Raw genomic sequence first — 14,154 nt, forward strand, 5'->3', positions numbered from 1 at the left:
GACTCTTGTTCTTGGTTAAAAGCTTTTTTTATTGGTTACAATAACTCATGGCAACATATCAGTTATCACCAAGCCACTGTACAAATACAAAAAAAAGATCAGGTGTGAAAAAGACTATAAAAATTATTCCATAACAAGTGATTATAATTTCACACAATAGCACTGTAAGAGAGTTATCATGGCACCAAGTCCCTGGTCTTCACTGGCTTAAAACATAAATCAATAAATAAAGTTGAAACATATGTCAGAACAGTAGGTTGTAGAGTCAAAGGGCAGTGCATAATTTATGTGATGGTGCTGTGTCAGTGTGATGCAACCAATTCCAGAGGTGAGGTGTCATGAAGTTGCTTCCTCCTCTGTTGACGGTTTATCAGAAACTTAAAACATTTTTATATATTCCAATATTAAATTTGGGAAAATACAGTCTTCAAATTCTGCCTTAGCTAGTGCAGGCATTTTCACATCTGATCCTTGAAGCCAAACATGAGAAATGCTAATGCCAAACATGCTTCACAGGCACAGATGAAAATACAGTCTTCGAGGTTCCGGTTTGGTCTGGTTAGGGTCTGGTGCTTCTGATACTTCAAACCTTAAAGGTAATACGTACTGTCAGATTCAACACCTCCCCATCAGTTGTGTAATTAAGGGAATAAACTGGAGGAGACTCAAGGTAAATACAATGATGTGAAATTAAATGAAGTCAAGCACCTTAATTTCATTGAGTCTACTGCAATACTCAGATGAGTGAACTGCACAGGCACATAGAAGTAATAACTTACTACCCTGGGTCCAGCTGCTAATACTGCTGAATTACACACACAGCGACAAAACGGTTGCCTGCTCAGAATCACTGTAATACAGATGATCCTTCTTTTCTGCTGTTAAGGGCTATGGTGGTTTTTTTTTTTTTTTATTTCACACACACACAGCTCATGATGAAATATGAACATGAAAACTGGGAGGGTTTAGAGCAATAGTTAATCACTTTGGGAAATAATTGATTGGGTTACACTTTGCAGGTCAGATCTGACAACACTGCCTGTAGCCTAAAACCGAATGGACAAAATGGACAAACATTTCCCAAAATGTCAAATATTCCTGAAAATAACATACATTCAGCCCATCATCATCTTTTCCTTAATCTGAGGACAGAAAACTGATGTCCACCGACTAAAACTAATAATCAACTTAATCACACCTTAGGATACAAAAGAACCATGTTCAGATATTTGCTGTCCATCTGTTTGATATGACAACACATCAGGTATAAAACAGACACTCGTGAACATAATCGATGGAGCAGGAGACGTCTGGCACTTGAGTAAAGGGAGCTAACTTTTTTTTTTTTGTCTCAATGACTAGTTTTCAGTTCACAGCTCAGGATCTGTGGATATCATTGGCACAAATGAGGAAGTAACACGTAACCACATACATCAGCAAGTCATCCCTCCTACCCCAACCCCACACACCTCAACACTGATCACATCCTACTCACCTCAAACGTATTCTCAGACTAAAAACTACAGCTGCTGTTTTTAACATTCTCTCAAAATGGATTCATTAATGCAAAAAGCTAAAGAAGCAGCTAAAACATTGCAAAAAAGATCACTAGAATCACTGTACGCTAAAGAGGGCTGTCACCTCTCAGCTGATCGAACCTTAATAAATACTACAAACTGTACTGTAGTAGAAAGCAGAACTGTATAAAAATTGATGTGAAACACTAAGTATGGAGCTGCATGTGGTCGCAGTGGTTTTCTGTAAGCATGCGTTTAGTGTTTACTAGTATCAATGTGCTTCTACTGGGGGGGGGGAGTGGTAAGAGACACACATCACTGTAGTTTCCCTATAATGAATGGCATTGTAAGGCAGAATGGAGACATATTAGTGCCACATCTCACAGGAGCACAAGCCCTCCTTTACCCTCCTTTAGCCCACGTGGGTTAACTGTTGATATTTAGAGATAGGCACCTTAGACAGCTGATGGATAGGTCCAACTCATACATATTATCTGTGTTATTTTAAAAAATGAAGCCTTTAGACGAACCAAAAATAATAGAAGCCGTATGATGAGAACATACTAAACTTAGAAATGCCACCTCTATGGGTAAATAAGTCACGTGGTCAGTTGTTTACATCTGCACTACAGTTTGTGAGTGTATTTCTAGTTCTGGACTACGTGTACATTTCAGCCAACCAAGTTGTACGTTCTTCGTCAGCAATACTTAACAGTTCATAACATGTTTTTGGTGATAGAAAAAAAATCAAATCAAATCAGTGAAAGCATTAAACCCATTAAAAATATATTTCTACAGGCTTGTGGTGGCACTGGTTTGATTTGGAGCGGCTAACATTTCAGTCCAATGCAGTCACTCAGTTCATACCTTGCTGACGACAAAAAGGACTCACTGATCCTTCATTCAGTAAAAAGAAGAAAAAAACAACATGGTGAGTTCTGACAGACATGGTTCTCTCTCGTCATCTTCTCTCATCCTCCTAAGAGGCCGCTGACAGAGTTACTGTCGTCCTGTATGGTCCTTTAATATCTTCACATAACGACCACCGCTCTCCCGTTTGTCCATATAGGTTCCCAGAGGGAGAGCGGCTGCTGCCCTCCACCTTGTGTCACTCTCCACATTGCCCTTCTCTCCGTCAGTGTTGTTTGTATGGGCAACTTGAGATGTTTGTCTCAGCTTTAAGAAACAGTGTAGATCCTATAGGCCACACACAGCTGTTGATTGGCTGCGGTCTTCAGATATTCAGCATGAGTTGATTTGAAACCACAGTCCACTTGAGTAGAGGCCAAAGTGGGGCCTCCAATAAAATAAAAGTTTTCTATCTTAGTCTAAACTTCACTGGTCTCTAGTTTGGAACTACAGATGATATCAGGCTAAAAACTTACAAACACAACTCGCTGGGTGTAAAGTTCTACTCACATCCATCTGTAATCATAACCATAGCAGTGTAACACTGTCCCTCCAAAACACGAGATTATGGTGAGGAATACTAGTGGCTGTGTTATTAAAAAAATGTTTAAATACCATCACAGCCAACATTCACATGAACACAACATTTAGAGCTACAGTACAGGATGCACAGGTTATGCCCACTGCCTGTAACCACAATACACATACACAAATGAAGAATGTTCAGCTAAGCCAACGTATATTTCTGAAAAGTGTTTTGTTTCCTTGTATTTTCCTCTTTTTGTTGCCAGATGACTGCACTTGACTCAGTCAGCAAATACCAGAAAATTTAGAAAATTGAAGGAGACTTTCCAGGTAAAATGATGATGCGTTGCTGTTTCTAAATAGTTTGACACTCACAGGATATAATAAATGTTTCTGGCATTTTCTTGTGTGGTAATGTGTGTAATAGAAATTAACCCCCCCCCACCCCAAATTATAAAAAAAAATAGTGGGAAATGAACTACAAAAATATATACATACACATTATATATGCATATATGATGCATATATACACACATAATGCTATACATATATACTGTCTTTATATATACATTTACATATTACACAGTCATCGCTTGTTAGTCAGTGACACAGGATCTTTATCGCCACCTATAAGTGAATCGGTGTAAGGGAAAATTCTTCTATTTTTTTTTGCCTTCAGTTTTTCTTAACTCTTATTCTGATTGGACAACTCTACTGAAAGCTTCTCATTTCTGTTGATGTGTAATAACTAGGTGAAAAAAAATGTCACTTGGAAAGGTACAAAGAGTCGGTGGAGCGAGGAGAGCTGGGGGTGAGTTAGGAGGATTTCGGCTGACACGGTGTGCACCCCTCAGGTCCAGCCAAGCAGATGAGTTGGGATATGCAGGACGAAGTCGCGGGGAGGAAATTGGCGGGCAGTGATCGAGTACAACAAGGAAGAGGTTAGTTTAGTTCCAGATCCGGAGGAAACTGTCCCAGGAGCCGGTGGCCACAGCCATGCCATCTTCTGTCACTCCTAAGCAGCTAACTCTGTTGTCGTGACCTGCCAGCACACCTGAAGGTCACGAGATTAAAAAAAAAGAAAAGGAATCAATTACAAAAAAAATATTTATATTCATTCTGACACTTTAATTGTTTGTTGTGGTTTGTTTGATATGAAACTATATAAACAATTAAGCGTGTTCTGCTGGACTTCACTGAAAACAAGTTTCCATCCATAAGCCATCCATGTTTGGCATCCTGGCTAATAAAAAACAGGCACACATCAAAAATTAAAAATACAAACTTTGGCAGGACATAATCCAAGATGCTATGGGCTCACAACAGAAGATCCATGTAATGAAATGAAATTAAAGATAATACAAAACGACACAATGAAGCTCTTGCTCTTCAACTCTTTCAGCTGGTGTGTAAATGTGCAATTATCATTTGAATTTGCTAATAGCGATAAAGCTACGCTCATGTCATTGTTTAAAACCGCCTGAATCTTTCAGGTTTAAGAGGGTTAGTTATCCTTGTTTTAGCAGCTGAGCTGACGGGTTTAAACGTCACATGAGGCATCGTTCAGTTAAAGCAGACGTCAGACAGCACTTACCTGCACGCTCGCCTTTCAGAGTGTCCCACACGTTGCAGTTAAAGTCATCGTAGCCTGCCAAGAGCAGGCGGCCGCTCTTGGAGAAAGCCACGGAGGTGATGCCACAGATGATGTTGTCATGGCTGTACATCATCAGTTCCTGGTCAGCGCGCAGGTCAAACAGCCTGCAGGTGGCATCATCTGAGCCTGTGCCAAAGGCATTCCCATTGGGGAAAAACTGCAGGAAAATTAAACCAGGCAGTGTGAATGTCACAGGGCTGGTCTGGGAAGAGGCTTGAGGCAGTATGGCTTAAGATGGTAACCTGCTTTAAAACAGCACTTTGACATGAGTCATATTTCCAGTAGGGAAGACGATGATCATTATATGGTTAAATGACATATACAACCTCTCACACTGATGTAGATTACTGCAATAAATTAAAGATAATAAAGCCACATTAGTCTGGGTTATTAGGACAACAAAGGAAACAAGGAAACATTTTTCAATTCACTTTCATTAAGTTTACTCATCACCTAACGTCTAAACGTTTGCTCTCTTCCAAATGAAGTGAATGTTTCAGTTTTGTGTCACATCATTTTCCAGAGTACTGACGCTGAGCGATGAAAGCTTCCTGCCGCCCCAGTGATCAAACTACTGTGGCAGCAGTTTGTTTGGACACGGTGAACACAAACCGAGCAGTTGGGATGAGAAATGACTGCACAGTCTGCCATTTAAAGAATCTCACTGTAAGAATGAAGAGAGCAAACGACCACACTAGTGAAACCCAGTCACAAACCACACTATGAAACTTGTGGTAAAGAGAATCAAATGAGATTTAGCTTTTATCAATCTGTTCTTCTCCCTCCTGTGTTGTATTTGTAACTACAGGTCGTGCACTCACGCTGACAGCATTGATGTCGGACACATGGCCGGTGAAGGACTGTCTGCACATGCCATCGCGTATGTCCCACAGCTTGGAGGTGGCGTCGCAGGCTCCTGACACGAAGGTCTTGTAGTCTGGACTTAGAGACAAGCTCATCACGTCGCCTGTGTGGCCCGTGAAGATGGTAGCCTGTTGGCCCGTCTCTATGTCCCACAGAGCACTACATGAAAGAAGGAGTGATTAGGAATAAGGTACAAGAGAGTAGTTGTGTTATTAAGAGGGTAAATACGCAGGTTTTACACCACCTGCCAGATGGCAGCATTAAGACAATAGGTAGATTGTATAGATTCTTTTGACCATGTGTGTCTATGACTGACAATGGCTCCTCTCAATTATTAGGTTAAGATGGCAAGAACAAGAGGATGGACACTGGGCATAAATTTTATTCAGTTTGGAGAAGCACATCAGTGTGTGTGTGTTTGCATATGTGCAGCATGTGAACAAGAGTGTCAGTGGAATATTTCTGGGGTAAGAGGAAAGAGCAGAAAATCATCACTCACCAGGCGGTGTCTCCAGAGCTGGTCAGTATCTGGTTATCATCCAGGAAACGACAGCAGGACAAATAACCTGTGGGTAAACAGGGGATCAGCAACAGACAGGATGAGAACTGCCCTGCCTCATCAGCACCCCTGAATTTTTACTGTTGTCCTGATCTCTTATTTTGGTTGTGGTCCACCCAAATAAAGCGTAGTTGAGAAATGAGCCTGTATTTTTTAAATATGGGATGAAGCAGACAGACATGTCCATCCTGCACTGTAGCTGCCCAAAAACAGAAGAACATCACCCTATAGTTTGAAGGATGTGCAGGTTCTAAAGCTGCAGCAGTATAGTGGTGTCACTTCTGTAAAGGCAATTTCTCATGCTGACAGAACAAATTATACTCTCAAGAACAAGAAACACCAACACACTGAACAAGGCGAATACAAATGCATCAGGAAACATTCAGAAATCAATGAGATGGTGCACAGATATAAGATCCAGCAGAATTAAACAACAGCTTGTGTTTCATTTACCACTGTCTGGCTTGTTAGCCTGATCAAGCATTTTATACATAACATTAGCAATCTAAGCTACAAAGGAACATGTGACTCAGGTACAGTATTACTCAAACAAGAAGCAACATCTTGAAAGTACAGTTTGTGTTGAGTTTCCTTTTGTTTGTTTTATTTTTCAGCTTGCCCTGTGCCCACCTGTGTGTCCAGGTAGCTCTCTGGTGACGCGCACGTTGCCTTCACGGGTTTTCAGGCTGTATATGGAGCAGATGTTGTCCAGGCCACCACAGGCCACATAGTTCCCAGAGGGGGCGTAGGCGCACGTCATCACCCAGGAAGAACGCAGAGGGATGGCATGCATCTGAGCACAGGAAGAGTCATTTCATAGTTTAACACAATGAAGGAATTAATGTTAAAATTAGGGCATAATTAAGGTTAAAGGCAGTGACATTAAGGTCAGTAAACTGGGCTGCAACCCAAACATGTGGTACACATTACTTATAGAGGTTTATTAGTACAGTTACTGAATAAAATTCACTGGGCACTTGTTTTCAGCGGATATTTCATTATTTTAAGACACAAAAAAATCTAAATGTCCCTAGCTATTAGGCTGCGGGATACTGTTTGGCCAGACTGATTTTTTAATACGTCTCTCCAAACTAAAAGTCACACAGGAGAGTCAGTGACATCTGAATGGGAGCAGCATGCTGCTCGGTGCAGAAACCAAGGTTTGACTTACTTATTGTACTAAACATTCTGCTGTTTATAATTAAAAATCTCACCTTATTTGTTGTATAGCTATCCCAGATGATTAGCTTCCCATCTTGCGAGGCACTGACAAGTAATCTGCAAACCATTTAAAAACAGCAACATCAGAGTAGGCTCCCATGTTAGAAAACCCACATGATCTATGGTACATGCATCTGGTTCATAAAAAGCAATGAAAGCCAGCCACCCTACAGACTACAGTGCTGAATGAATCTGTCTGAATGAGTTAAAGGAAACTCCGTCAAAAGGCCTGAAGTGCCCTACTCCTTCTCCCAGTATTCATTTCCCTGCATGTTCCCTCTTTCTCCCCTTCCTGGTGGAAGTCTCCTCATCCAGGGAAGCCATTTTTAATGTCCTACTCCATGTAATATTCATTAGCCCAGTTATGCAAATGTCCCAACAGTTGGGTGAGGGGTGGAAGCTTGAGGGACGGGGAAAGCACCACAAAGAACAGCGAGGGGGAAAAAGACAGGGTAGATGATGAAGTATAAACAGGGAGGATAGCGTGAGAGCTGGAGATGGTGTAGATGCAGAAACAGTTGGAACTTCTCTCTCTCATCCTGACTGGGTGTTTCCATCTCTCCAGGGACAGGAAATGGTTTGATGGTGCTACGTTAAAATCAAGAGGAAAGCCATCAAGCTCAGTTGTCAGTGTCTGTGTACAAAATAAACACTGGCCTCCTGCAGATCACCCTGACTGTGCTAGGCACACACATGCACACAAACACCACAATACACACACCTTTACGATATATATGGGACTGAAGGGCCTATGCATCACAGTCTACAGGTACTACCATTCTTAAGCTTAACAGTAAAACGTAGGTGAGACTGAAACACAGATTTGAGTGCTAACAGAAGTGTGAGATGTGTTTTCTAAAAATCTGCCAAATCTTGCAAGAAATATTGCATTTCTTTGGCTGTAGTATCTTTTCTTTTATTAGTGTGCTGCATGCATACAAAAATATGTTCCTGACTGATACTGTAGCAGAGAGTTAAAAAGGCAGTTTGTAAGTTCGCATTGTGTGACAACTCAATATGTGCAGGCACAGTCCAAGCGGGATACAGAAACTGTCCTCACTGATTCATTTTGAATCCTCATAACATTTGGAAAACTGTCAAAGCTTTCGATCTTACAAACTGCATCTTTAAGGAATAGATTAAATAAGCTGTGGCAGCTGTCTGTCTCTGTGCCTATTGAATATCACTGCTGTGCTCACAATGAGGGTGTAAAAAAGTGCTAGCACTTAGACAAACGCACAGTAGTAGTGGAGGTGGCAGTAGTGACAAGTCATTTATGGTGATATTAGTCATATTAGTAGAGTAGTAGTATTTGTAGTAGCAGTAGGAACAGCAGTACTGATAATAGTAGTATAGCCCCACACCTGGGACTGCCGTCACTGCCCCAGTGCATTGCATTGGGAGACAGATGGACAGAGAGAAAGACAGAGTGACAGAGACACATTAAATACAGAGGAAAAATCCACTGAAACCACTAAATCACAAGTTAGTGTTCCAGAAAATATTTGCAGTGACAATTGCAATTTGGTACTGACATGTTTTCTTAAGTGAAATTATGCTTTTCAACAAGTCTGTTGGTGGTAGTATTATGGAGTATTCTTATATGACTAATAAGAAAATTAAGTAATTAATTTTATAGGACAGAAATGAAGATGGTGCCAGACTGGTGTTTCCACAGCTCAACTCCTGTTGTGTGGATGAAGGAGTGTCCATGTGTGTCTGGAATAAAAACCTGTAGACTGACACATTGTCGCCTATTCCTGGCAGTGACAGGGTAGTGTAAACCGTCACCATGCTGTCACCAGCAGTAGAGAAATTCAACAGTCTGCTAGTTGTACCAGAAATTAAGACTGGGTCAGGGGAAAAATAACCCACGTTGTCTTTTCATTCTCATTAAATTAGAAAAGAAATAAGGTTAATTGTGATGATCATTATTACTATTTGTTTGTGCTTTTTATGCTGTTAGTTTTTCTTCTGCGACTCTTGGCCCCTACAGGCCACCGTAGGTAACTCATGTCAACTATAGAGCAGATACAGTATAACTCTAATGTGTTCGGTGATTAAACAACTAAACAGGCTCCCCAAAGCAGCACACTGCCAGCAGATGCAATTACAAAACCTACACTAAATACTGTTGTGAAATAAAAAAAAATAAGTGCAGCATTCAGTTTTCACATCCTGCTTGACGCTAGTAATTGTGGTGTTTGTAGAATAGCTTCACTACCTGGAGTCGCTTGCCCAGTGCATTGCATAGATCTTAGCCAGGTGGCCCCTGAGGGTGCGCCGCGTCCGCATCTGTATCCGGCCCACTGAGTCCAGACCAGCTGTGATCTGCCAAAACACAGGAAGAAGCGTCAGTGGTAACAATCGAGGGTGACACACACACACATGCTTACCACTACTGGGCACTAGCTGGGGCTGCAAAAACAGCCCAACATCACTCAGTTATGAATAATAGCAGAGCTTATACTGCTGTACAATGTCTGCAATATCTGCAGGGCTTCTGTATCGATGACAATATTCTCTGACCAGATAATACATAGAAAGATTTGCCACTGACTTACAACAAAAAGTCTAAGCAAACTGAATATGTTAGATAGATTGATGGACGGATGGATGTGTAAGGTTAACTACTGTACCTGTGACAAAGTGGAGTCACTACAGGCCTTCCTGGCATCCTGTAACAAAACAAAACATTTAAAAATCCCATTGACCACGGACAAATTTCAGCTCATTCACTTTGCTTAACACAGCCCCAGATATACAAAATGAAACATAAAGACAAACCTGAACAATATGACAATAATTACTTATATATTTTGTTTTCAGTCTCATAAAACTGACCATCAGTGGCCACAGAACAGTCACACAGCAGCAGTGACATTTACAGAACAAATCCTAGAGTCCAATTTCTGCAGAAGAATAGAGATAGCTGATTGACAAGTTATATGGAGAGTGCGTCACTGTCTGAAAACTGTGAGTCACAGCTTGCAATCAACAGACAGTTGCACACATGTGATGTATACACACATGCACACGCGCATAAACATAAACACACTCAATGTGGCCGTACCCGGATCTGATTGCGTAGTTGCTCAGCTTCCTGCCGCAACTGTTCCAACTCGCTCATTGTCCCTCCGTGACCACACTCCACTCCAAATACTGACTGGGCTGGGAAAAACACACGTGCCTACACACACACACACACACACACTCACTCACACACACACGCTTTTCCAGGTGACACCTGCAAGACAGAGAGACGGAAATACTATAAGTTCAACAGGCAGATGGAGAGCGAAGGACGGGAACACTTCCATCAGACAAACAGAGGTATCCTGTTTGGGTTCAAACCAAAAAGGAGGGTGCTGCAAAGGGTGGTGAAAGGTGGGGCTGGGTGGGGGCCTAGAGGGTGGCCTGGCTCTTCAAACACCCCCAGTCTGGTTCAAAAGGCCATCTGAGCAAGGCTCTGACCTTTCCTGACTCAATCAGCCTTTTGTGTTCTTGTATTGCGCCGTTTGCTCGGCCCGCCCCAAAAAGCCCTGAGCTAGAATGGTGCATTATACAATATGTCCAAGTGGGAAAGGGAACATCTGTGCATGTATTTATCCGTTAGGTGTTAGCTACACATTATATGAGCGTTTATTCAAACTGTGTCTGGGTTATGTGTGTCAGGCTCTGCATCTGTTTGTATGTGCATGCATGTGTGTGTTAAAAGCCGTTTCCTTTACCATGGGGAGTCTGAAAATGGGTCAGAAAGCACTTAGACACTCCTCAAAAATCTTTGGGCCACACCCCCCAACCCCGACTCATTTACCAGGCAGCTTTACAGACTGACTGTCCAGAAGTCTAACCCTCTGAGATTACATTTGTGGTTGCACTCTCTATAATTCAACAATTAGAGTCCAGCCCTTCCCCTCCACAGGAAATCATGTTAATCTAAGAGGATGATGCTTCTTGTACTTTGTCATCAGTTTTGCAGACACTTTAAAACCATTGGGCCCTAGTGACATATTCACCATATATTTTACAAGTGCCAGGCAACTAAAACAATGATGTGACATTCATACTATACTTTAACTGTGTGAAAGACACCGTCATGGACCCGACGAACGAGATCTTTGACCGTAAAGAGACACAAGGGACCGCGGGCGTTGCATTGCTTACGGCTGTCCAGGAGTGACGTCACTCTCTCCTCTGGCTGATGCAACCCCCGTGAAGAGAGGCTCTCAGCATCATCCTGCCTGTGATGTGCTCTATGACTGTCATGGATTCATTATACTCTATGTTTAGACAATCTGCCATGTCACAAAGAGGAGCTTGTGGACTACCAAATCACCCAATATGAACTTTTACACCCTACACAAATATTTTCAATTCGTGTTTTCAGCCTCAGGCTTGTGTCGTAAAATGCAACAAGAAACATGGTGTGGGAAACAGAGGAGGTGTAACTGGGGAAGATGCTAAAAATGGGCCCTTAGCATCAGTTCGAATAAAACCTGCAGCTCTGATTTTAGGTGAACCACAGCCAAAAGAAACACACACATAAATAAACAGCTCCTACAAAGATAAAGTTGACCTTAAACCATTCACCTCAATGAGTGTATGTTTTTTTCCTCAGTTGTGTGACTTGAGTCATGCAGTCAGCTGGGCCCGTGCAGGCCCAGAGCGTGGAATGGGATCAGGGGCGACAAAGACGGAGCTGTGTGCTGGAGCTGCCATTGTTTGTATGAGGTTGCCAGCTACAGTAGATGCTTGGCACCACCACATGGGAGGCTACAGTCGCGTCTGCTCTGCCCTGCTAACACTGACCAATTAACCAGCCACACGTCCAGCGTGTCCAGACTGAAGCTCTGAGCAGCCACTGTCTAAAGTGGGACCACACCGCTGACGTCTGCATAAAACTACGTTTAGGTTAGACAACGACGCACAGGGAGAAATGACATTTATAAGGTAGTGACGCACGTGAATGTTGTTGTTCTCACAAAGTGTTGCACAAAACCTACAGCTTTCAAAAGAGAAGAAATAATCAATCAACTAATCAATTAGTTGTAGCTTTGGCCTGAACTCCAGACTTTTTACAAAATATCAGTGAAAAATACCAAAACAACTGTGTATATGTTTTTTGTGTACGTGTGCAATTTCCGCACACCTGGTTCAGCTGTCAATACGTTATAAGTGGCTGTTGCACATCTGCATTACCAAGTTTTAATCCAGGTTACCAATGACCACAGAACAAATTATTTACCTTGCACGAGACACCTGCATATAAACTCTCACTTCCATTTTTATTCTACACAGACATTGACAAAGGATGAGAGAGATAAATATCTCCTTAGTCTTAATTTCTCTACAGTAGTTTGTCAGTCACAGTGAGTTTGTGGGCTCAGGTTCCCTTAATGGAGTTTGGTCATTAGTGACAGGAGACAGTGTTTGTTTCTACTGACAGTCCATCCTCAGCAGGAACTACTGCCACTGACCGTAAGTGCTTCAAGGGAACTTGTTGGTTCAGTTTGTCAAAACTGGTGAGGATTCACATCCGATCAAACATAAATAAAAACCATTAACACACACTGACATATTTTGTGTCTAACCTAAATTTGGAAAGACCTGTGCTCCATCTGGGTTATGTACAGTAGAAAGTCATACACATCTGCCACAATCGTGAACAAATGCTGATAAACAGAGCAGCAGGAGATGCAGGCGGTGCAGCTGCACCCTGAGCCACAGGGGCCCAACAACATGTAGTGGTCAAGATAATTAAATTAAATAATTTAAATACCAGATCTGAATAAATTCCGTGAGCATTTGTTTTATTTTCAATTTATAGTATACAACAAAACTGATTACACCCATGATAAAAAAAACTGTATATTATTTGTTTTAGAATGAGTCGTTTGAAAAACAGACATTTTTGACTGATTAAACTTTAACCACAACAGATGTTGGTAGTGAGAGTCCATTCTTTTATTTTTTTCTGTTTTGTATATGTGTCTTAACTCAGACAGACTCGATGCTCTGGGCTATCGATGATACCAGTCTTGCACAAATCCATGGGCAGATGTTCTGCCAGTCCTCGCAGATGCTTCTTCTCAGCTGCTCTTAGCTGGAGGGGATTTGTGCCTCTGCTTTAAAATAACCAGCTATGTTTTGCCTCACGTTCAGCAGCCTCCTCTACCATCTATATACAATCTGGTTTCTTACTTGTTCAGACATTTTCTTACCAGTGGTGTGTTAGATACGATTCAGGCTAAAACTGAGAACACTGTGGTGTTCACGGGTTCTTTTATAACCTTATGCTTAACTGGAAATTACTGAGGTTATCGCTTTTGATGGACTGACCGCAGGTAAATAGACTTTTACTGCATGCAGCTTGTGCTTTGGTACCTGTGTTTCCAATAGAGTCTATCTAAGCTTTTTGTTTTGAATTACCCTAAACTTCAAATCATACAATTATTTTAAGATAATACAATCATTTAACATTTTAGCAATACTGCACAGTACTCAGTTTCTTCGCATACTGTACAACTGCTGAAACGAGATGCTCAGCTGTTCATCAGATGTTAGTTTGAACTGTATTAAACATGTTTTCAAAAGAAAACCACACCGGGTCTTCCTTTAGCAGCCGTTATTTAGGAGCCATGAGTGTCTGCACTGGACAGATCACACTGAAAATGAGCAGGTAGCTCACAAGAGCATGTTGTCATGTGAAAGTGAAAACTGGATGGAGCACGGTGGATCAGCTGGGTGTGATGCCAGTGAATGCTCCAAGCATCCGGAGAATGAAAGATACACCTTATTAAATTCCTGTAAGGTGAGAGGTGTCATGTCTTTCTAACAAGACGTGACACCAACTCACTGAGGGTACGTTTATATTCCTGTTGTACGAAACCTCACGTACCCTG

At 41.7% G+C, this 14,154-nt stretch overlaps 1 protein-coding gene across 5 annotated transcripts in view; it reads right to left on the reverse strand.

Moving 5' to 3' along the window:
- Positions 1-8: 8 nt before the first annotated feature.
- Positions 9-14,154, reverse strand: part of LOC113129326 (guanine nucleotide-binding protein subunit beta-4) — a 20,532-nt gene continuing 6,386 nt past the window's right edge. For all 5 annotated transcript variants that reach the window (XM_026305254.1, XM_026305255.2, XM_026305256.2 and 2 more), the window contains 9 exons: positions 10,323-10,496; positions 9,889-9,927; positions 9,474-9,580; positions 7,243-7,306; positions 6,659-6,821; positions 5,969-6,035; positions 5,427-5,628; positions 4,546-4,762; positions 9-4,005 (listed from right to left, as the gene is read on the reverse strand). In XM_026305254.1, coding sequence (XP_026161039.1) covers positions 3,899-4,005; positions 4,546-4,762; positions 5,427-5,628; positions 5,969-6,035; positions 6,659-6,821; positions 7,243-7,306; positions 9,474-9,580; positions 9,889-9,927; positions 10,323-10,379 — 1,023 coding nt within the window. In that variant the 5' untranslated portion in view covers positions 10,380-10,496 and the 3' untranslated portion in view covers positions 9-3,898. The remainder of the gene's footprint in view (positions 4,006-4,545; positions 4,763-5,426; positions 5,629-5,968; positions 6,036-6,658; positions 6,822-7,242; positions 7,307-9,473; positions 9,581-9,888; positions 9,928-10,322; positions 10,497-14,154) is intronic.

Source organism: Mastacembelus armatus, chromosome 4, assembly GCF_900324485.2.
Source record: "Mastacembelus armatus chromosome 4, fMasArm1.2, whole genome shotgun sequence".
NCBI classification, from domain to species: domain Eukaryota; kingdom Metazoa; phylum Chordata; class Actinopteri; order Synbranchiformes; family Mastacembelidae; genus Mastacembelus; species Mastacembelus armatus.